General features: G+C 29.5%; 2 protein-coding genes across 2 annotated transcripts; both read right to left on the reverse strand.

Moving 5' to 3' along the window:
* Positions 1–188: 188 nt before the first annotated feature.
* On the reverse strand, positions 189–21759 carry LOC116770789 (uncharacterized). The gene is made up of 7 exons (XM_061520943.1): positions 21566–21759; positions 3913–4101; positions 3533–3710; positions 2856–2960; positions 2252–2400; positions 1151–1645; positions 189–1005 (listed from the first exon to the last, which is right to left on the reverse strand). The coding sequence occupies exons 2-7, from the start codon at positions 4088–4090 to the stop codon at positions 659–661; spliced, it is 1452 nt and encodes a 483-aa protein (XP_061376927.1). The 5' UTR covers positions 4091–4101; positions 21566–21759; the 3' UTR covers positions 189–658.
* A 187-nt stretch (positions 21760–21946) lies between these two features.
* On the reverse strand, positions 21947–23602 carry LOC116770578 (heme transporter hrg1-A-like). Its single transcript, XM_032662113.2, has 3 exons — positions 23317–23602; positions 23031–23204; positions 21947–22865 (listed from the first exon to the last, which is right to left on the reverse strand). Exons 1-3 carry the CDS (start codon positions 23438–23440, stop codon positions 22708–22710), a joined length of 456 nt encoding a protein of 151 aa, XP_032518004.2. The 5' UTR covers positions 23441–23602; the 3' UTR covers positions 21947–22707.
* Between the last annotated feature and the right edge of the window lie 776 nt (positions 23603–24378).

Below are 24378 nucleotides of genomic sequence, written 5' to 3' on the forward strand. Positions count from 1 at the left end.
ATTATTACTCCTTAATAAATCTACTTTATAAAGAAACAATTAATATTTATTTACATTTTCTAAGCCGGATATATATTGCTTTGTTGTATAGATATATAATGTTTAGCATACAACGTAGTTTTTATTCTGATTACCTGGAGTGGGCTATGGAATTATAAGTGTACCGTATTGTAAAAAAATAAAAAATATCGCCTTTTAATCATATATGTATTTCATCTTAAACATTATATTTTATCAAGTACATAAAAGTATAAAATTAGAAAATGTTTTTATATATTATCACATACTGGGCTACTAATTTTTTCTAAATAAATTAAAACTAAGTGTCGAGGAAGTGCTTATGTGACGTTTTTGATACAACAAATAAATTGTTGAATTTAAGATAAACTTACTATGAAACAGAAGCACCTCCTCAATATGACATGTGTCAAAAATTATTAATAAAACGTATTGAATTAGCGAAACATCAACACACTTGTATTTCATATTTATTATCTGTGTTCTAATGTGCATAAATTCTTTATTATCTATTTATTCGAATATCTCACAATATAATCGGACGATTACCATTTTATACGACAGAGAGCAGTTTATTTATATTTATAGCATTCTTAATTTAATTGAAGCCGATATATAAGAGAGTATGTATATCTAGTCATTAAAATGCCCGAGCATATGGCCAATTATTGCTGGAAGACGAATGGTGGTCTAAATATGGACTATCGGTTAGAAGAAGCTTGCTGCCACTTAAACCGGAACTACTGCTGCCACTAGAAGAAAAGAGACTCTTGCTACCGGTGTAGAAAGAGAGAGACGTATTCACCGGCTCTCGAGGTGTTCTCCGTCTCGCTCGCACTAAGGACGCAAAAGCTACAGCAATAGCGCATAGGAAAATGATGCCAAGTATACAAAAGGCTAAGGCCATTTTCCCAGGAGAGAGGCATATCGTTTTGTCTCCGGGGGAAAAACCTTTCAGCCCATCTTCTTCTTCTACCCTTCTGGAACCTGTAAAGCAAGTTTTAATATATATAAGTTTATATTTTGTTTGTTGGCTTGTTGCGATATAAGTAAATACTTAGGGATTTAAAAGTTAAAAGAATTTCTGAGAGGAATCATGGTGAAAGGATAATTATGACATATATATGTATACCTCTTATAGAAGCTTCGTCTTCTAGTTCTATGTTCGGTGCCAGGACTTCTATACTATTGTAGACTTCTAGTCTTTCTATCACCACACCCTTAGCGTCCTTATCCAGACGGGCCTTCCTCACCAGCCCGTCTTTGGTCTGTTGGGGTTTTTGAAGGGCCTTACAATCGACCTTGGGGCAGACGCCCTTACAGAGTTCTATGCCGCAGGAGAGATGTAGTTTCGCCCTGTCGGGAAACTTGAACGCTGCGAACGTGGTCACAGCGTGTTGGAAGGTCATCATATTTTTGATGACAGAGTCAGTACTCGCTACCCTCGAGTTCTCTAGGCTCTGTTCGTTGTCGGTAAAGTCTATCTCATCTCGTCTGTGTTGATGCACAGTTGGGGAGTTGAATATAGTTTCGTCGATGGGACAGCCAGCTTCGTCGAGTAACTTCTGCGAGGCCTCTCCTAAACCATCGTGCGCTATGCAGTTTGTTACACGGAGACCGACGCCCACTGCAATCATATATATATATTGATATATTTTTTTGTTGATTTTATTACACCCTGATATAAAATGTCATGAAAATATTTGTCTTTCGGTGTGTTTTTTGCTAATTTTCATTTGTAGATATGAATGTACATTTTACTAATTTCCTAACTTTATTGGAATATTGTCCAAAAAGCGAGAATATTGGGGAACATAATTACATGCATCCTCTTATATTCACATTTCTTTGTATTTTATATTTCAGTCTTTATATAAGATTGACCCATCGACAATATATCCGCTCCATAGTCCGTATACACTAAAAATTTCTTATTCATTACTCTAATTTTATATTTAATATTTCATTTTAAAGTACCACCAAATAAGACCACAACAACAAAAAATAACCGAATTTCTTAACGCGTTTAAAATTATATTACATCTAACATAGTAACGTCCTGAAAAAAATTGGTTTTGTCTTAGGTGTTACAAAGATGAAGCTTTCCAAATAATATAAGTACCAAGTCAGATATCATTAGCACCATCTCCATCTCGTGTATATTTGCATGTTAAAATATCAAACATTTTGTCTTAAATTGTATTGACAGGCCTATTTGAGTTCACTAATCTACCTGGTAGTGTACAGTGTATCATGAGCTCCGTGGGTTGTCCGACCTCCACCGTGTCTGGCGCCAGCTGCATCCAGGCTCGAGCTGCTTCTAACAGCTCTTGCTGTTCCACCTCAACCATCCTATCCCAACCCTTTCTATTCCGTCCAGTTCTGGAAGTTATATTTTAAACTATAACCACATTTAAATCTTAAGTATCATCCAAATTTATACACAATGATCAGATCTAATATCTTTGCGAGTATTCCTTGAAATTAAATTGATATTTTACGAATTAACTACGCGGTTTTAAATATTTTAACTAACGTGACAGTTACTTTGCATCACTAAATCTCATATCGTCTGCTCTTGATCACGGTTGTCACGAAGCAACCGAAACTTCGGGAATATATAGTTAAAATAATTAAAAACGATAAGTAAATTCGAAAGATATTAGTTTTATTTTATACATAATGAAACACTAAAATATATACGCAAAATTAGGAACCTCCTTTATAGAAGTCGGCTAAGATTCCGTTATGTGATAGTTTTAAGCTAATTCTGATTCTCATCGAAGCTATGGATGTAAGTATGTAGTGTTTGTGATCCTGTAATAAGCTCAAACTACCTCATCCGTTTCCCTTCATGGCCGGTAATTTCTCGCAGTCTAGATTTAATGACGCCTTCAAGCGCTGAGCTGTTTATCCGCACCGCACGAGGTTGCAATTTACACCTGTGTACGAGATACTTTTTATTAAATCTTACTAGTTACTTGTGAGATACGTATCTCTGTGAGTAATTTTATCAATTTATTTGATACATTGTAACGTTCCCTGCTGCTTTAGAAAGAGATTATAACAGTATTTATTTTTCTCATATTTAATATAAATAACATTGGTACAACTCTATTCAGCCACATATTTATCTTATCTAACATATATAAATGAAGGAATAACCTTTATATTATTGAGTACATAAAGTTACGTGTAATTATAAATTAAGAAATAAACTTATAAAAATATAAACTCATCAATATGATAAAAGAATTATTTAAATTTTACCATGACGCGCCTTTCAAAATCTTTTAGCAAATAATAGATATATTGCATCATTAAATACTAAGAGACGAAACCTCTTAGCATTCCATGGATTCACCGTACGGGTGCCGGGTCCATCGCGTGTAAGTGAGAGGAGATTTAATAGTGCCAACAAAAAAGTGATAATAGTTGACTTTATATTTGGACTATAAATTTAACAGGGTTTTTGATCCTCTGGTAGTTGGATTTCCACTTTCACTGTCCTTACCTAACAATTATCTCCTGGTCTGATGACTGTTGAAGCATCTTATCCATTTGAACCACTAACTCCACCGTGTAGTACAGATTTAGTTCATCGTATCTCTTTGTCGTGTTGTTCTGTATTGATGTCCTTACTCCGCACGTGTTTGAAGGCAAATGCAATGAAACATTCGTCTGCATTTGACCTGAAGACCAAGAAATCTATTAATGAAGCCAATAGGAACCTAACAAAATTATATAGGATCATTTAGAATAATTGTAAATGTTTTCAATTTGATATTAAATTATAGTATCTCATTATTCGAGTCTCCATATTTATTATGTACATTCCTGTTGCTATTTAAAAGCAAAATCCTCATGTTATTAAAAGATATAAAATAAACGTACCTAAAATCCGACATTCTCTTGAGAAGTCCTTACTGAAAACTACACCCTTGAATGGCTTCTCCATGTCTATATTAATAGTGATTGAGCCTTTGTCACACGATGTCGTCACATCGCGGACCTTATTAGGATGACTATGTACTCCACACAGGAGTACCGTCAGCAGGATTACACGCCACATGTTGACGTCCCCTGGAAACAAATTCATGTTTTAATATAACTATTCCCCATTGTCTTATGTTTGCAACGATTATTATAAAGAAAAGTTTTTCATACAGCGTTTGGTAGCTATTATTCAGAAAAATTGTTCCATTGTTAGGCGTACCTTCTTTAAATTAAATTTATTTAAGTTTTAAAAGGCATTATTAAATCCTCTTATGTTATCAGATTATCAAAAACAGGGAGGATAGTAAAATAATCATAAGCACCTTAAACATTGTTTTTATATGTCTTTTATCGTTTTAATGACGTTCATAAGTACCTACTCCTACCACTAGTTTCCGTCGCCACACAACATACGAGACGTTGTCAGTTATTCTTATATTGATACCTTTATGTAAGAAGTTTTTTGAATAAAGAACAAGAATGGCTCGTCTTAAGTGAGACGATCCATACTCGTAGCAAGGTTACAGAACATTTACAAACATGATTAGATTCGCTTACTAAAAGACAAGTAGTTATTGTGATGATGGATCTGTGTAAAATATAATAATCAAACCAACAATAATTGCAATATGAAAAAATAACGAGACTTATATAGTTTTGAGATATCTTTTGATAATTATAGTATGTATACTATCTGAATCTGTTTTTTTTTTAATTATTATTATGAGTAATTCCTGCTTATACTAAAATCTATCATCTAAATAATATTACATCCCAAGTTTTGAGTAGGTAAAACGTCATTATTTACTCCTCTATGTAAATAATACGTACGTGATTAGATTTTAAAAAGGTGGTATTTTAATATATTTACAACACACATTAAAATTCATTCCAAGGAAAGGAATGATAGATAGATATGAGACCATGTATAAATAATAGTTCCGAAAAATACCAGAATTTATTATAACCTAAAACTGGCAACACTTGACTGTCAATACAAACTCATTCTAGGTACACTAGTTTTTTGCGTAAATCTTATCGTTTTATTGCGGATCTAGAATTTCATTATAATAAACATTTGTCTTCGAAGACTAATAACTATAGATCAAAGACAGTGCGGTCAAGTCTGCGGTCAAAGCGGCGGAAATGAAAGCAATTTACCACAATTTTATGTAGTCTAGATTAAAGTATTTACTGTAGTAAAATACTAGCAATGAACTAAAAATATTCACATTAAAACTCAACTCCTATAATTTAACGCTAATAAAACATCGGATGATAAAGTCTTCCTCTTACGTATTAAATCTTTTTACGGTTTATGGTTTGTTATAAAAAGTTAAAAGCTTTTTTTTTAATTTATAACAGCATTGTAGGCTTTCTTTAACGTTAGGTGAAAGTATATTTAAGTAACGAATAAAAGTATTTTTAATGTTTAAAAATTTGACAATCATTCATGTAAAAGTCACTTTAAAATGAGTAATCTCAATATACGTGACATTGGCAGAATATGGTAGGTACGCCTTTTAGCAAGAATGAAAGCCACATATTAACTGTTATAGTTTAAAATATTTTTTTTATTGTTTTCCTTTACTATAATTGAGACACTAATTTGTTTACATTTGATACTACAGGTAAATTTATTATTAACCATAGATAATGAAAAATAAAAGTATGTTACTAAATAATGAATACTGTCGTTCGTGAGATTCGTCCATGTAGGGTTTGAAGACGAAGAATACAGATTCCTTTGTCAATATGTCCGAAGATAAGAGAGATCTCAATTAAAAAACCAGGTTTCATAAATAAAACTTATTTTAGATATCCTTTTATAATTAAAATATCAACGAGAGTTGTCACCAATGCAATATTATCTTTAAAATATATTCATTTTGAAATTCTATAGCAAATTCAGTGTTCCAAGGACGTTACCGTTGTTTTTTAAATCGTCTTTAAAAGTTATATGGTTTGGCTATTTCTAGAGTAGCACTAGTTCATAATTTGTAAAATCAATTTATCTAATTGTTTCGCATGATCATTACAGTGTCTCTTTCTTTTAAAATAAAGGGATATAATTAATGAAGACACAGTTAGGAACTGACTTAATAATGTCATTGTCATACGTTTCTCATTCAATATTTACTGTAGGTAGATGTATTAACGTGTTTTCTAGGCCGCAATGACTTTAAAGTGTACGATCTCGGTACAGTTTTAGAAATAACGGACGCTTCCGTTATACGGACCCTACCATTCATTAGAGAAAGTACGTTTAATCGATAAGAATCTAATCCGAATAATATTGAAGTCGATACAAAGAATGATAACCTACATAATTAATGTATGATTCATTGTGAGTTTTTAAAACAAAAGCGAAAGTTACAGGTTTTGTTTCATTAGAGTTAAGACAATACACGTTTAGGAAAGCGAACGTTTTTTTTTATAATTAGTGCTTATTAAAAATGAAAATTGTAAAATTTTTACAGATGTCCGTAAGTCTATTTGACGTTTGAATTTTTGAGGTTATAATAAGATTGCCATTTATGAATAAAAACAAAACATATTACGTGAACTTTCGTTTGTGTTAATTATATAATATAAATTATAATAGTATGCATTTATATCAACTATGAGCATGGGAACACAAAAGTCACACCATCTCAGTAATAAAATGCCATAAAGCTGTATGTAATAGTATCGTATAATAGCATTCATAATTTTTCAATTCCCGCTGTATTATTACTTACGCAAGTTCAATGCCATCTAATTTTGTACAGTAATTACCAATTTCAAGTTGTCCTACTATTAGAGGTTGTTACGTATTTTCTATTATTCGGAACAACGCCTTCATAAATGACCATTCATTTTTTGTACTCATCGTGATACGATACAAAAAATGTTAGTAGGCATGTACGGCTATTATTTGAAATTATTTCAGATTGTGAAAATTATTTTAATGTATGCTAACATTAATGTTTTGTTTTAGTTTGTAACATTAAGCGTTTTTTTTTTTCTAAGTACGTTGGCTGTAAATAATAAATTGTCTTCCTGCAGAGATGGTTCATTTAAGCTAACAAATATATATACTTTTAGTTATAAGAATATCTCAAGAGATCTAAAAATGCAACCCTCACGTTAATCTAAATACACCTTAAAATTTTTATGTCAAGTAAAATAAGGTTTTATCAAACTCAAAAGAGGTTGTAATTTGACCTACATATAATAATTACGTGTTTATATTAAAAAGTTTCATCATATATTTGGTACGTGATTTTATTATTTTTGAATAAAAATAATCTCGTACGGTGAAACGATTAAGTTTGTTTTCCTAATACTGAGAAGATAATTTATATCTAAGTCAAACATTTTATATTGATATGTTATTATGTGTATAATAAAAAAATTAATATGTAATTAATTTTCTGAACTAACTCTTACTGCATGGAAAAAAATTAGGAAAAAGACGCGACTATAATATAATAATGAGATGTAAGATTTTCGCGAGTTTTATTCATTTAAATGAAACTAATATTTTTCGGATAAACTAAGCGTGATTTATTTTTGTAAAAAACTACATACTCCCGACGTTTCGGTTACTTTTCAGCCACCGTGATCACGGGCAGACGAGATGTGAATGTCTGTCAGTTGGTCCTGTTATTTATCATCTACCGCCAACGATTTCTTAATTTTCTGGCGTACCGCTCTGGATAGCGGCAGAATGCGCTTACCGTGTCTCGAGGTCCTGCGGTGTGGTTACGAACATGGGATTTTATATTTTTAAGAAGGGGTCCCAGGTGTTTGATAGATTCCAGCCATCTTCTCTATTGAAATTAGGATGTTTTTTAATTTCAATAGCCTCGCGGATTAACCTCGGTATATACTTGTCTTCCCGAGCGAGGATTTGTGGTTTATCAAACCGAACGTAGTGACCTGGTTTGTCCATTGTGTGTTCACACACAATAGACTATAGTATAATAGTTTTGTTTTTCGAATATATAACTTTTTTGACGAGTTTTTTATTTCTTATGTGTTATCAATTTCCGATTGAACTTTCAAATACACGCGGCCGTATTGAATCGACTTCTGAGAATAAAACATATTTCGAAATTACGGAAACTAATTCGATAAGTTTTTCCATTTATAAAGCCCAATAACTGATTTACTCAGAACATTAATTGACTGTAGTCTAAAACAACAGCACCAATGGCAGCCAAAACTACCCTCTTTTTCTGCGCTGCGGCGCTTTTAATCCAGGTATTTTGTTCAGAGTTTTAGCTTGTTTTAAGATTTCATGCTTTATTTAATATCTAATAAAATAAATTTATGAATATTATGGAATTAATTTAATAACATTTATTTGTAAAGAGGTGACAGCAATCTTGAACCATTGACAATTTAAAAATATATATATAATTTTTATCCAAATTCATGTTCCTTAATTTCTTTATAGCTTTATATTATACGAAATTTATTAAATTAATATATATTTTTTTAGCTATTAAAACTTTTCAACGATTAACTGTCACGTCCCTTTTTTATTACCATGTAATAAATATTTATTACAGGACATATTCGGGGTTTAGATCCGTCATATGATAGAATTGCTCCCTGGGCTAGGACATTCTTAGCTTGGAGGGAAGCAAATACAAATGTCGCTGGTTCTTCGACGCCACTTCTTAAAGTACCTAGGGCTTGTCAATACTCTTATGATGTACCAGTTTATGGTGCGCCATACGGAGCTTATAGCGAGATCGCCCTGCCATCTGATTTTCCCACTGATGCTTTGATCGTTACCAGTTCTTCAAATGGACCTATTGGAGTTTCAATACTATCAGAGAATGTAATAAAAGGACTGTTAGCTGTTGGAGGAGAGCTCCCTTTCTTGGGTTCTGTCAGTTTAGAAGGAGTTTTGCCGACTACAGGGTCTGGTACAATTTCCTACAGTTCTGGGGCCAACAGACATGGCCCTGTTATCTGTAAAGAATTAAATCGTCCTGGCAGTCCACTGCCATACTGAGACCTATGAATAACTAAATTAAAGTAAATAGTACATCTATTTGTTGGAACTTATAATAATGTAAATACAAAAATATAAATATATATATATATATATATTTTTAATAATTCGACCCTTATTTTAAATTAGCCAAATAAAATTTTCGTTAACGTGATCGTGTGTAATCTGTAAACATGTCATAATTATTATTTTACAAATGTCGCTGTTTAAAATATTTATGCAATAGCATATCAAATATTACAAGAAACTAATAAATAATCAATAGGTGCTCATTTATATCACTATTATTACCACTACCAAAGCAAAAAACCTATTAATAATTGACTATTAATATTCAGAAATCCTCGACTTTTCACTTCATTATTCACGACAGCCAGGGCTTGCTCGCTGGAGGATACTTACATCAATGTTAATTTTATTTCTCATAATAATCATCTATTTCATAAAATTACTATATAATTATTAATGTTCGTAATTGAAAGTTAATAAAAATTATAAACCCAACAAACCGACACACTGAGGGACAAAACGAAAAATATTTATATAAAAAAATATTCACGAAGAACAAAATATAGTCCACAATTTCCATATTTGGACATGTTTAACGTTCAACTAAATACAGGCTGCTGCTAGTCCGTCTTTTATAAACCGTAGGTAAACGCAATGACTCGAAACTGTCCGTTAGTCTGTCGATGCCAACTCGTGCTAGGGGAACAGATGTTAAGAACTGTATCTATTGTGATAAGTTCACACGACCATTGTACGAGTTTCCTCTGAACTGGTAACAATCAATGAGTTTCACCTTTTTGTGTTTATGAGAATGACGTTACACAAAACAAACAAATTGATTTACATTTTTTTTTTCTCTCTGCAATTAACAATTTTTTTTTATTGCATTATATATTTAATGATATCGTAATCTTGGATAGGATTTCTTTTACGTGTATCCATAAGTCCTATTTAAGAAAATTAAATTGTACTCTGTATTAATATATAAAGTGAAAACTTTCTACCCCTTTTAAGATAAATTACCCTACCTGAAATTTAACACTGTCAATGTTTATATGAAGAAGTGCATAAAATATTTTTTGTATAAAATGTATTACAAATACAATAACTTAATAAAAATAAATAATACACACGCCTATTATGACTTCTACACAAACACATACGTAATACGTCAAATCACGAGGATTTCTGAACGGTTGTATTGTCACAAAATATCAAACATAATGACATTTCTATTCTACTAAATACTATAGAACTTTTAATAATTAATTATGGCCCTTAACCACTGTTCGGCTCTACCTATTGAATAGTAATTATCCTTGGATGAAATGTAATAAGTTTTTTCTAAATTATTTATGATTTATGTCATATTGGCAACTATATTATATTAAGTTACAGATGACAGCGTATTACTTACGTACCAACTTCTTTAACCTTGATAGTCATTTGTTATTTCGAAACACTAAAAAAATATGTATCAGTTTCCACTAAAACAAAAGAAAAAACTACGTATCATATTATAGTTTTATATTAGTTTAAAGCAAAATCCAATGTTGTGTAGACATTATGGCATTATCCCACTAACCCTTACCTATTAAATGTGTTTCTAACAGTATACTCCGACTTCTCCGTTACTTTGTAATACAACTGTGGGATAGTTATACAGAGACATGAGAAATGTATTTTCTCGTAAATATAACGGAATATTTACATTGAATAATAAAGGAGGAAAAAAACATGAAATAATTCATTGAAATTTTATTCTTCTACTTCAAATAACTGAACTTTATCAGAGGTTTTTTAATCATGGCGATAACAGGTAAGTTTAATTAATGAAATAGAATTATTATTATCTGTTATTTATTCAAAACTACATGATTTACAAAAGTTATTAAAAATAAAATATACAAATGTAGTAACGTGTAGTAGGCAGTCTTTTTGTCATATGGTAATCACTTCCTGTTAACTTAAAATAGGAAAATATTGTTGTCAATTATAGATCCTAACGGTAATATAAGAAGAAACATACAAACGAAAAACCCAATAATATAATACATACTAATTAATAAATTCTGATAATCGCAAGCTTTACAAAATATAAAGTTTGTTAAAACCTTTCTTCAAATAATCTCTCTACCATATTATTGTTTGCTATACAAAATAGAAAAATTCAAAATAAATATATATTGTGATCATTTGAAACCAAAATATAACGACGTCAATTTATTTCGTTTGTGAAGAAAGTGCGTACAGACATACAAACGACGCTAATCATGGTACAGCCTGTCATCATTTCATCTGCCATCATCAATCTCACATCAGTGTCCTTATTCTAAGTTTCCATCGTGACACTACATACGTAAAGTTAACAGTTTTTCAGACATAAATCTTCGCACATAGCATTAACGTGGGTTTATTGAATGAAAAACGGGGGACTCTTCGTATGCTGTGAAGACTGAAGAGAAACTTGGAATAAGCCAGCTGATATCAAATACCACCGCGGGTTCGTCACGGACGATGTTTTTACCATCGACAATTCCAACGATTTGAACAAAAAATAACAACTGAATGTCTCAATACAGTATGGATCATTTTTTTTCTTAATATTTCCTGTACCTATTTATTATATAATACAAGAAAAAACGTAATAAATACTTATGTAAATATTACAAACCAAAAAGTATCATGACGTAAATTAAACCTTAATTTTAAATATATTATCCATATACAGGTTTGATAAATTCATTATAAATTTATTTTTTATGTATATACATATACGAAAAATTAATAATTTTATAATATAATAAATTAAGGCTTTAAGACAACTATGTTATTGCAGAGGTCATACCTGCTTATTCAACCTATCGTAATAAAGTCATCATAATCACGAGGGAGACATTATGTAATGATTCCATTGAGGTACTTCCCATTTACTATTGACATGCAACTTAAATTACAACTCTTTATAATGTATTAAATAAAGGGTTTTTCTATAACGCTTTTTAAAGTTTAAATATAAAATAACAGCTACATATAAATTAATAATATTCTAACAGAATAAAGTTAATTAAATAAGTAATGAATAAACGGTATGAAAAATCATTAAAATTCAAATATACCAGGTAACTTAATTTATATCTTAAATAATAATATGTGAATATAAACACAGAACTCTTTTATTTATCAGTTTTAATCTAAATGAATCCTCTTTGTTACAAGAACATACTTTCTCCCCATACGGGATGCTGTAACGAGTCACTTGTGACAGACATGAAGTGTTTAAATTGTTAATACGTAACAAGGATCCTTAATATCAATATAGAAATATATCGTTAAAGTAATTAATAGTTTTCTTAATCAACGTTCATTAAAACATAATAAAATCTTATCAATTAAAGCCTAGAAATAAATAAGAATTATTTAAAATTAACGAATATATTATTTGTAGAATAATTATAATATCCGAGTTATGAAATTAAATTGTCATAAAAAAATTCCAAGGTATGTAAAAAAATGTAGGAATCTTCAAACAAAAACTATTTGTTTATGTTAATATAAATAATTTTCCAACAAACAAACATTTAGAATGTCTTATGTAACCAGATATGTGAATCTCACGGAACGCTTTCGCTCATGACTTTTCTTATCTAACAACTCGCAGACTTAAGACAAACATTTATCAATCTATCATCTTCGAGTATACTTAATGCATCATTTTATTTATCATTCCAAAAACAAGACGATTCCAAACAAGAAATAATTGCCAGCTGTAATTTATTTATTAAAATCAAAGACGAATACCAACTCGTACGAATTCGTAAAACATAACAGTGGTAACCGTTAGCAAAAAAAAACATCGTTTCTTTTTGTCGTACGTAACATTACCAGCGGTGCGAGACGAAGCGAAACTTAACCTTCCATTACTATAAAATCATTGTTATTAAAATACAGTTAATACTTTAATTATCACAAAAAATTGCAACTGCTGATAATCTATATATATATAATATGTTAGATTTTAAGTTAAACCAATTAGTGGCGTGTTTTAAATATAATAAAAGCAAAGTAGTCCACTTGGTGTGTTTTAATCAGTGCAAATTATTCTCATATCCTCGTCGTGTAACTGTAAGAGGTTTGCTAATAATGTTGTTCTACCGCAGTACTGCCCTACTATCGATTAGCAAGAACTCGTCTGGGAATGTCCAGGGCATACGGTTCTTACTTGTTTTGAGAGGATTCTTGAATAAATTATGAATTTATATGAACTTGATAGGCTTTTACAACAATTTTGACGTCATTTGATCTTCTTTTTACTATTATTTATTTAAGATTGCGTTTTTTTGCCATTTATTTGTCATTGATAATGTATAAATAAGTACAAAATAATGTTTACAAAAAAAAAACCTATTTTCACGTATATCAAACGCGGTCCGCGGTCCGCGGTCCCGCTACTTCGTATAATTAAAAAATTTCATAATCTCAGCACGTATCAAACATACAGACACACTAAAAGATGACACGCGATTCAAGTCTTTTGGATGTCCACGGAGAGTTGATTTTTAAATGTGTGTATATGTAGCACGGGATTGGTATGGTGATGTCCTTTTGACCCTGTGCTATGACCTACAGAACCTTGACTTTAAGAATTGTGAAAGTTCAACGGTTTAATGTTTACATCCAATGTCCTATTAATCTTTCCTATTAGAACCTTTTTTGTATGAAATCTATTTCATAACAGTTATTATGTTTAATTATCTGTCCCAACTTTAATGACATTTAATTATTTATTACAAAACATAATGAGATCTTATTAAGGTTAATATGTAGTATTGGTTTCGTGAGAAACATCCAGTGATCCTTGACATCATAGCAATTTGTATTGTAGACACGCCATTCTTACATTTATATTCATATAATTTACTACCAAATGTTTAAAAAAAGAGATGGTTTAGAAGAAATGTTACTTTATTGAATCAAAACTAATAAAATCATTAATAATATCTAAGATACTAATCGTTTTTTTATCATTTTATAACTACATAATAAAGATATTTCATTAAAGTTAAGACACTTTCGTCTCATTTATCTGATCATGGTTGCCGCAAAGAAAACTTCGGGAATATATAGATATAAAATAATAATAACCACGGAGTTTCATTTAAAATAAAACTTGTTACGTCTAAGCTTATTTTCGTCGAAATTACCTAAGAAATAAAGTACGCGGTAAAGTTCCGTGATCCCTTTACTAGGTTATACTCCACCGTTATCTGACCGTGAAGTGCCGAAGAAATACCGACTGTGTTCAACAAGTCTTAACTTTTATGACGCAACAGATAAATTCAATGTCAATACTACGTTGGAAATGTTGACGTGATGTAATCTAGAAGTAGGTTACTCCGTTAGGTTCCGAACAACATTATTACGGTAGTTTTAACTTTAATGTCGTTTAATTTAATATCGTTAATGTTTAACCGGTGCGGTTAAACTTTCGTTGACGAGTGTTATTTTTGTTGAATCTCTAAAACTGGGATTAAAATAAATGTGAACGACCTTATGCTGGAGCAAGTCTAATGTTTTAAGCCAAATTTAAGATAATTGGAACGAACTGTTACTTGACGCTGTAAGCTTATAGAAGCACTACCTTTTTTGCTTTAATTCTTTTCATACACGACAATGGCAGAGGAAAATGATTTTAAAGCAAACCAGAGCTTTAAAAAAGGTATTGATTATTTCGTTTATAACAACAATATTAATTCTAACAGATTATGAGTAATTTCACAGAAGTGAAACTTGTTTAAGATTATTTTTTTTCATTCTAATCGAAAACATGAATCTAATCAAAAAACGACACATTCCCAATAAATTGCAAAAAAAAAATGCTCTGATTTGTCAAAAAAGACCTGTATTTTAGACCGTTTGTTATTATTAATAGTTATACGGTTATAAAGATCTACATGTCAAAACGGTGTCATTTTAATGAAAACAAACTTTTTCTACTTTAAATAAAAAATATATATATTCCACGTAAAATTTCAAAAAAAAAACAATCTTGAAACCGCGTGCAAACTTATTATAAATATGAACGTGATAAACTTTATCACCGGGTATAATCATTTGATTTTTATAACCCTAAGGGCTAATGTTACCATGCATAAAATACAATGATGTAGTCTTACATAGGCGCAAAATTAAACAAGCGAAGTCTAAGTCTAGGAAAAGGTTATGAATAAAGGCAGGACAAAGAGTGTTATTACCGACATTACTTTACAATTACGTAAGTAGAAACTAATATTGTAAAAGGAATTAAGTTTTTCGGATTCTTCACAAAAAAAAAACGAGTAGCCAAAACACTTAGTTTCCTTTAAATGTGTACATGCGAGAAACTTGATATCATTAAGTACATTAATAGATTATTTTAAAAGTCCAACCAAATAATTTAAAGCGCGATTCTAAAAACAAAAATCCATATTGATATAAGAGCTTTAATAATAATATAATTAAGTCTGCTGTAAATTTAAATTGCGATGTTTGTTAGGCTATAAAAATTTGATTAAATTTAAAATACACACACCATTGAGCTACGGAAATAATAAAAACTTTATTTAAATGATTAAATCTGAATTCCTTTATAATGAAGTCGATAATTGGGTGATAAATTTTATTTTATTAATAATTCTATCAATAAGAAATTTTAAAAGCAGGACAAGCAATTCATAAATTGAACTCCTTAAACTAATATCAACATTTCCCGTTGAACGCCCTCGATGTTATGAGATTAAACTTTAATTATAAAATTCACGAACTTCTGTTAGAAGTAACAAATAATTTATATTTAACTATAGACTGTTTCATAAACATTTGACAAAGATGTAAATAAAAGAGTCATTCACCTCAACACAGACAATGTTTTACGGTTAAAATTTATTTACCAAAACAATCAAAATTAAAATCAAAACCACTAATTAATTTCTGGAATTAAATGTTGTTTATTTTACTAAAAACTGGTACATATCTTTTTCCTTTCAAATCTCTAAAATCACAACACATTCTCACTTATTTCTTAAATAGAAGAATACGATTTAGATAAACTGTCAAAAACGAAATTACTGTGTTTATACAAACATGAACAATGTAGAGACATATATTAAATTATAATATTTTATTTCTTTAACCTATTTCGATAAAAGCATGATATATACTTTAAGATTGTACAAATAGCAAATTAAAAAAAACAATGGACATATAATCAGATATTAAACATCTAAAATCGAGCCAATAAACCTATCGCGTGATAAATGGCGGAAGTACAAGGTCTAAGAATTCTCAAGTGCGATCAACCTGAACAGCATTGTTCCAACACAAGCGCATTCAACGCCTCCCAGGAAGTTCAATGTGTTCAATAGTGAAGCAAAAAGGTTTGGATAAAACAGTTCCTAATATAGTTATACAGAAGTGAGAAGAACATTTAAATATCTGTGCTAAAAGTTGGACGGTATGTAATTACATTTTCATGTTCCAATTTCAAAAGAACATCGTCTGCTCTTTGACAGATTAAATATTGAATGACGTAAAGAAAATATATGTATATATTATCAAAATTAGATTTATCCAAACTTTCACAATGAGTGTGGTCGTGCCCTTTGTTTAGGAAAGCGTCGTTATAGCCCAGGTCCAGTTATACTTAGTGTTTGGATGCACGCACTAGATAAGAGCAAATAAATCTTGAGTTCATAGTTTCTTAGTTGCCGTAATGGTATTTATAGAGTACATACATTGTGTGTCGAGACTACATACATAGTCTTGTCTATTGAAGACTTACATTTTGTTACAGAATGCTTTTGTTAAAGTATTATGTAGTCTGTTGCTTTTTTTTTTCGAAGAGTTAGTAGTCTATAATTTTATATAAAACTTAGTTTTAGCAAATTGATCACTGAAAATATTTTAAATTTAAGTTTAAATTTTCTATTTAGTACTGAAATATTTATATGAACCTGTGTGTTATATATATAATTAGTAATAGTTAGAGATCTAATAGATTCTCCCATTCTAAAGGCAGTAAACTCGTAAGTAAATAGGCCACCGTTATACAGCCAGCGCCCTGCATGCATTCCGAACGTATTTCCTACTCTGTGATGCAAAGAAATATGAACTTTTGAAACTTCTTACACAGAAACCTGTAATTAACTTCGAAATAAAAACTATAAGCTATTTTTATTAATATCAATTTAACTTATTAACTTCTATGAATGTGCTCGAAATATTTACACCATCACAGTTGCGTAACATATGAAAGCGATCATCAGAGCGCATCAATCGCAAAATTTGCATTTCCTTTCGATGAGATTTACTTACAGTCATTGCACTTACGATGAGAGTACAGCCGTAGGGACAACAGATAATAAATAATATGTTACATAGGAAAGAGTTTGTATACTAAGCATATATCTATAGAATATTTATTTGAAGTGTAAATTTTACATTTCAAGAGTCTAAGACGCGTTAACAGACAGAATATGTAATGCCTTAAGATAAGATAATAATAAAAACTCGTAAAATAGACAAGTATTTTTAAATTATATAATATTAATCTTTTATAATGTTTAGTAATAAAGTCCCTAATGTATAATTTAAATAATGTAATTCGTTACTCTATATTGTGTAACTAAATGTAGATTAGACTATTTTATATTTAAAAATTACGAAGTTTAGATTAAAATTCAAGATGTGCACCAAAAAGTAAAAGTAAATCGATTTTAAAATTACGTGAAAGTTTACTTAGGTTTCCTGACTACGTGCCTAATACGTTAAGAAATAGTATTGCATGTTTTTGAACTGTTTCGACATGTATTTTGAAGTAAAGAAGGTTTTATTAATGATAAATATATATATATGATATGAAAGATAAAATTGTTGTTGACCCTACTTTCTCCTGTAATAAAACACGAGGAAGTCGAAGGCTCTCGGGGAATGTGCATGTTACTTGGTTTAGTAGCGATTAGACATGCTGTAATTTAATATTAGCTGATCTTTTTACATTATTTCCATCAAATTCTTATATGTGAATGTCTAGACTAGTGTAGACTGTACAAGTGTCTAAACAAGAGAAAATAGATGTTATAAAACAATCTGAAGGTCACTGAAAAACTCGCAATCCCTGTTACAACTTACAAGAATGTGCATTTATTAACATATCATTAGAATGTTTTCAGAAGGACAATAAACTGACCTCCTTAAGACTTTTGGAATAAAAATGCAATTACACGGAACGTTTTGTAACGTTTCAGAGTACTTTAGTAATACCGTAACACATTATTGTAAGAAGCAATTACGACGGTTTAAGCAGATTTCTCTAATGTATGTAAATATTTAGCAAACACATTATATATATTTAAATTGGTACATTTTGGTAGCGTTAATAATACACATAAAGAGTTCGTATAGATAGGTACGTGTCTAAATCAATTATTTATACAATACATGTCTGTACAAGAATTTTTAATGCAAACCTTTCAATGTGTACACTTCCTTACGTCATTAGCTTCCCATCAACATAATTTGACGGTTAAAAATTTAGGTTAGATATAAATATGCAGTCGATAAATCAAAATTTACCTTATGTTACTATTTTTATGGTCTTAATTTCTCATTTGTTGCAACTTAAATACTAGACGAATATTATATTTAAAACCAATATGTAAAGTTTATTACAGATTAAACCTAACTTTAATCTGTGGCTACAAATTTAATGTGTAATTCCCCTCAACAAAATATAACAGAAATGAGTACAATGCGTTTTAAATCAATACTTACATTTAATAACAATTTCAAAAAATATGTGTATTTAGTTATAATACCTTTATGTAATAAAACTTAGTAATAATTTATTCCCTGATGTATTTAATTATTTTTTAAACAAAAACCACTGAACGCTTCTTAAAGGTTGCAAAAAAGTTTGCATCCGACAAACATCTACATTATGTCGAATGTGAATTTTATGTAAAGGTTATACATATATTACATAAAGAGCAGTGTGTTTCGAGAGCAACGAAACGTAGTTTATCTAGATGAGATTGCGATAGCATTAGGAAAGAAGAGATACATAGCAATAAGACTCACTTTAGACATCCTTAACTGAGTCTACATTTTTCAAATACTTCTGTTAATTGTACGTGTTAATAAATAAACTCTCACTTGGCAATATTTTAACCTCACTGTCACTGTTTATTTACAAGAAATAAAGTAACAAATTCATTAGTTAGTTGGATGTCGTAAGTATTGGGATGGGCACAATAGTTGAAAGAACGGATATTGCAAGCCGTAACACGTTTAGAGCCATATAACAAGTAGATTAGTTTATCAATGTACAATGCTTGATTGTTAAGAAATGTTCAGAAGTTTTCTTTGTACCACATTTAATTTAATGCTGCTCTACAAAATAGGTGCTATATCTTTCATTTAGTTAGAAGAATAAAAAAATATTTATGTAAATGAAAGAAGTCCAAAGATTTTTTTTCATAGACGTCTTTCAACGTTTATTTACTTTAAGTGGAGTCCAGAAAACTGCATTTATGTTGTTTCTCAAAATTCCATAGAAAATGGTAAAATCAAGTAATCTAACTAAAATTATGTAATCTGCAGATTGTTATCTTCTAACATTGGTAGGTGAAGTCCAATCAGTCAATTTTAGTTCACTATGAGTTTTGTGTCCAACTAATGTCGACCTTCGTCATGGCTCTTAATATGACATTTTTGTGTTCATTGACATCTATCATTTTTTTGAATTAAGTCAGACACCGGCAGAATATACTGTGCTCGTCTTTGCATGGATGAAGGCCATATTTGAAACATCCAAACAATAAACCTAGTTTTTAGTTTCGTTTGTTCATTAACAGACGGTCAAATCATAATCTATGTCCGAAAAATGAAGAATAATAGCGTTAAAGATGTTTTATTATCTATTAATTTTATTTTCCAATATGAATTCTTATATATTTTTCAAAGATTTTCTTAATTTACAATGCTTTTGCATTGGTGCAAGTAAGAAAATTAAATATTTAAAACACAACTTTTAAATACTAGCGACAAAATCAATTAGTATAGATGGTATAAACATCGTAATAATAAAGATAATATTATATTATGTAATTTGAAAATTTTAATAAAATCAGACAACTTAATTACAAATAAACATATATTAAGTTCACTGGTATAATGAGATTAGTAATATACAAAGAAAAAATATTAATGCATATGTTTAGACCGTGCAAAGTATAAAGATATTAATTTAACTAATTAAAGTAACACAATATTAAAATGATTTTACTTTCCCTCACAGCAACGACGAAAATTAAATTTCAAAAGTTACATGAGTAAGTATCTTATCGCCTTTAGCTCCTTCTTTGTCTTTAAGAGGTAACGTTAATTATAAACAAGAGATTAAAAATAATGTTTTTCCTTTTTTTATTTGAATAAGTTATGAGTTTACGGTAAATTAAATAATTATTTTTTTGTTATGATAACACGTTTACTTCAGTCCGGCATTATGCAAACGGTGAGGACCACTACATAATTGCTTTTTATGAGAAACATAAATATTTCTGATTAATAATCAAAATTATTCAAGAAAAATTAGCGTTAATTTCAATCGTTATTATTGTTTTAAAACATGGAAGTATAATTTACTTATTAAGAAAACACAATAAGGGTTATTGAATGTTACAAGAAGTTCTTTTAAAATAGGCAGTCAATTATTGGTATTACAGATTATATAATAAATATTAATAACATATACTATACTTTATATTCATTCAGTATCAATTTTATGTTCACTCAAACATTCATTATAGTGTTAAGTTCACTTCCTCTTCCTATATAGTCTTGGCTGGATAACAAACGCACTAGCCGTTACTCTGGATAATAGGGTTCCCAACTTAATTGCACAGATGTCATGATGTTCGAATACTCATTACTTCAAACAATTGCTGTATGCTATTACGGAAGTTGAAATTGAATCATTGGAGATTTAATATTTAAAGTTTTTAATTTATATTACAATATAATAAAAATCACTTAGACGAAATAGATGGAACGAACTTATGTACCTTATTTAGATGTAACTTATTACGAACACTGGAATTAACAAATTCTTACCAGGATTACTGTGAAATTACAATTTTATCCATGTATTATGATTAAATATCATATATTATGAGTATATACTTAATAGAATAGAGACTTTTGATTTTTTTTTATATTTGAAAAAGTATATTCTCTATAGAATATTTTTTAAATGTATTAAGAACATTAAAATTAGCCTTCTTTTGAAAAAAAAAAACAATTTCATTTCATAATTTCAGCTAAACTTTCAGCGTCGAAATTTAAATATACATATTAATATATTTTAATTATAAATTAAGATTTTATGATTTTAGTTATCATGCCAAAAAAAATGTTTTTAACCGTAAGAAACATAATGTATTGAAATTTTATTTCACGCTTTTCCTTTAATGCTAAAATAAAACAATAACTTACCACTTCTTCTTACAAAATTAAGGAATCCACATCTATAATCACGTTCATATAAATAAATATAAAACACAGATTATATTAAACAACATATCATGACAATTGTATTTCATAGAAAGTTTCTGAACATTTTCCCGCGTCTTTCACACGCCGCTGACGTCTTACGATGCGAGCGTTGTTGTTAGAACTGAATGCGTCCAAGCTTGGCCTTGCGCTACCAATAATTTTAACGGGATGTGCCGGCGTTAGATTAGTTGATTACTAATTATTTTTCATAATCTTCAATTTTAAATTTCAATAATAAGTTACATCCTGACGTGCTACAAAAAAATTTGCAATGGCTGAATACGCTATTCGTAAGTAGAGTAACTTGAAATAAAACCGCAATTATAATATAAAAACTCTTTTATATCATCTTAATAAGAAAATAAGTTAAACGATGTTTTAAATGATAAACAATATTATATTTTTTATCATGACTTCAATAATTATTATAATATAAAGTATAATTATATTTATTAACTGGGGAAGATGACGTAGCACATTACCCTGACTTCAACTACCACATTACAAAACAATAAAAATTTTAGTAATAATCTTTTCCTAAAACATTAATTTATAAAAAAAAAGAAGGGCTAATATTCAATACCCACACCAATTCTCAGTCTAATAACCAATATTTTCAAATAAAATAAAATTAATTGTATCATGTAGGAAAATAAATTAACACTTAATATCTTAAAAATAAACGCAAATCATTAAATAACTAAATACAACTAAATCTCCCCTATATTTATTATCTCTGGTGTCTACAAAATTTAACAGATTTTTATATAAGGTAACAATGCAAGCAAAGTAACTAGTAACCATTGTTCAAGTACAATTTATAATATGTAGGGTAAATGTAAGAAATAACTTTAATGCGTTTAAATAGAATTGAGGCTTTTAAAATCAAAGAGTTAAAATTAAAATACCAAGGAGGTTACTATAATTTATGTTAACATTAAAATACTCAGTTCCAAAATATGTTTTTCAATTAATTAAAATTTATTATTCAACAAACTAGATTAATATTGCATTTCATAATGTAACTAACACTACAGTAACACACTTGCTGGCAAATAATATATAATGGTGGTTAAACATAATTATGTCTCTTCAATATTAGGATTTTCCGAGAAGAGCTGGTGATCGTTATAGGTTCGTAGATACTTTTTAGTGAATATATAAAGCAAGAGACCCCACTTCATCATCATGAAGGACCATATCATCCGAATAATTATGCTTGTTTGTATTGGAAGAACATCTGAAAAACCAACAAATACCACCTCATAAGTAAATGAAGAACTCAGTTTTATATAAAAGGCACATCTTCTATGCTAAACATTATTGTACAAATGCCTAAAAATGCATATACAATTTACATTTACACTGTTATATATGTATATATGCATCAAGAATAATGACTCACCAGCCTTATAGTAGATTTCTAGAAACAGGTAGAACAGTGTCAATGCAGCGCCGGACACAAAACCAATAATTCCAAAATCTCCTATATATTGAAGCGCTTTCCTAGAAAAGTTGACGTGTAAGCTTTCCTTTAAATAATGACAATGTATCATTAGACTAAGGGAAGCATGTATAGCTGAAACAAAAAAAAAAGGATCATTGCCTATCTAGTAATTTCTTTCGTTTATGTTATTATATATACTGATGATAAAATTGGACTTGAACTTGTTACAAACGTCATTACTTACCGGATAATAACGCCCACATTCCGGCTTCGATGTTTGCGTAAACTATGCAAAAACATATAAATGCTGACAAACCTATAACAGCTCCTAAAGCACTTAACGCTATATGAATTTTAGTACGTAACATTTTAAACGATTATTCTTCGTAATATTATATAGTTTTAATTTTCACTGTTCGTTTTAAAATTGCTGGGACAAGAGATGTCGAGATTTTATTTCTTTCGCGTTCCTATTATTGTTTAATGTTTAGTGACATCGAGCAATAACAAAGACTGTTGAATGTTGACATAATAGGTCTATGACACTATAAGTATAGATAATATTTGAACTACGTAACATAGTTTACTAGATGAATCCATAGTGTTTTTGACTGCACAATTTGTATTCTTTAAGAAGAAATATTGATATATCTTTTCAAAACTCTGGCAAATAGCAATGCAATTGCCTTCGTTACAAGCATTATAGAACGTATTTTTAGTGTTTCTGTGGCAGAAAAATATGAATATGTATTTAATTGCATACTATTGGCATGTAATATGCTAGAAATGACTGTCGTCTGTCACTATGGAAATATTTTAAAATTAGTTCATTTTCCCGCCCAATTCTATAAAGCACCAAACAGGTTTTTTATATAAAAGAGAGGTGTAGTATTCTTCTATAATTCAACGACCCGAGTAATATTTTTTTTTTTGACAATAATCATTTAATAGAATAATTTGGGCAAAAGAAATTTAAGACAATGAAAGCAATTTTTTTATTTTTTAGTAACCAAGACGTAAAATAAAATATCATTATTTATGTTACAGTATAAAATACATAATAATTATAATCATTGAGGTTATTAATATTATTCTTACTTCTCCGCTGTTGTATAATAAAACTTTAATTTTAATAGTATAATGCAGGATAGGTTAAAAGTCGTGTTTCTACCTAAATAGGACTCACAATCAATGTTCATTTTGTATATAAAGGTAGACATGCAAATAACTATTTAAAAAACCTATATTACATCACATTAATCCCATAGTGATGTTTATTGATAAAAATATATTTGATATATGTACT

This window comes from Danaus plexippus, chromosome 7, assembly GCF_018135715.1.
Source record: "Danaus plexippus chromosome 7, MEX_DaPlex, whole genome shotgun sequence".
Lineage (NCBI taxonomy): Eukaryota > Metazoa > Arthropoda > Insecta > Lepidoptera > Nymphalidae > Danaus > Danaus plexippus.

Excerpts from the sequence above, each read along its gene's own strand:
- LOC116770789 (XM_061520943.1), bottom strand. The coding sequence starts at position 4,090 with ATGTGGCGTGTAATCCTGCTGACGGTACTCCTGTGTGGAGTACATAGT. Across the intron at positions 2,961-3,532 it reads GACCAGGAGATAATTGTTAG|GTGTAAATTGCAACCTCGTG; the intron begins GTAAGGACAGTG and ends TCTCGTACACAG. Across the intron at positions 1,006-1,150 it reads AGACGAAGCTTCTATAAGAG|GTTCCAGAAGGGTAGAAGAA; the intron begins GTATACATATAT and ends CTTGCTTTACAG.
- LOC116770578 (XM_032662113.2), bottom strand. The coding sequence starts at position 23,440 with ATGTTACGTACTAAAATTCATATAGCGTTAAGTGCTTTAGGAGCTGTT. Across the intron at positions 23,205-23,316 it reads AATGTGGGCGTTATTATCCG|CTATACATGCTTCCCTTAGT; the intron begins GTAAGTAATGAC and ends TTTTTGTTTCAG. Across the intron at positions 22,866-23,030 it reads AGAAATCTACTATAAGGCTG|ATGTTCTTCCAATACAAACA; the intron begins GTGAGTCATTAT and ends TTGGTTTTTCAG.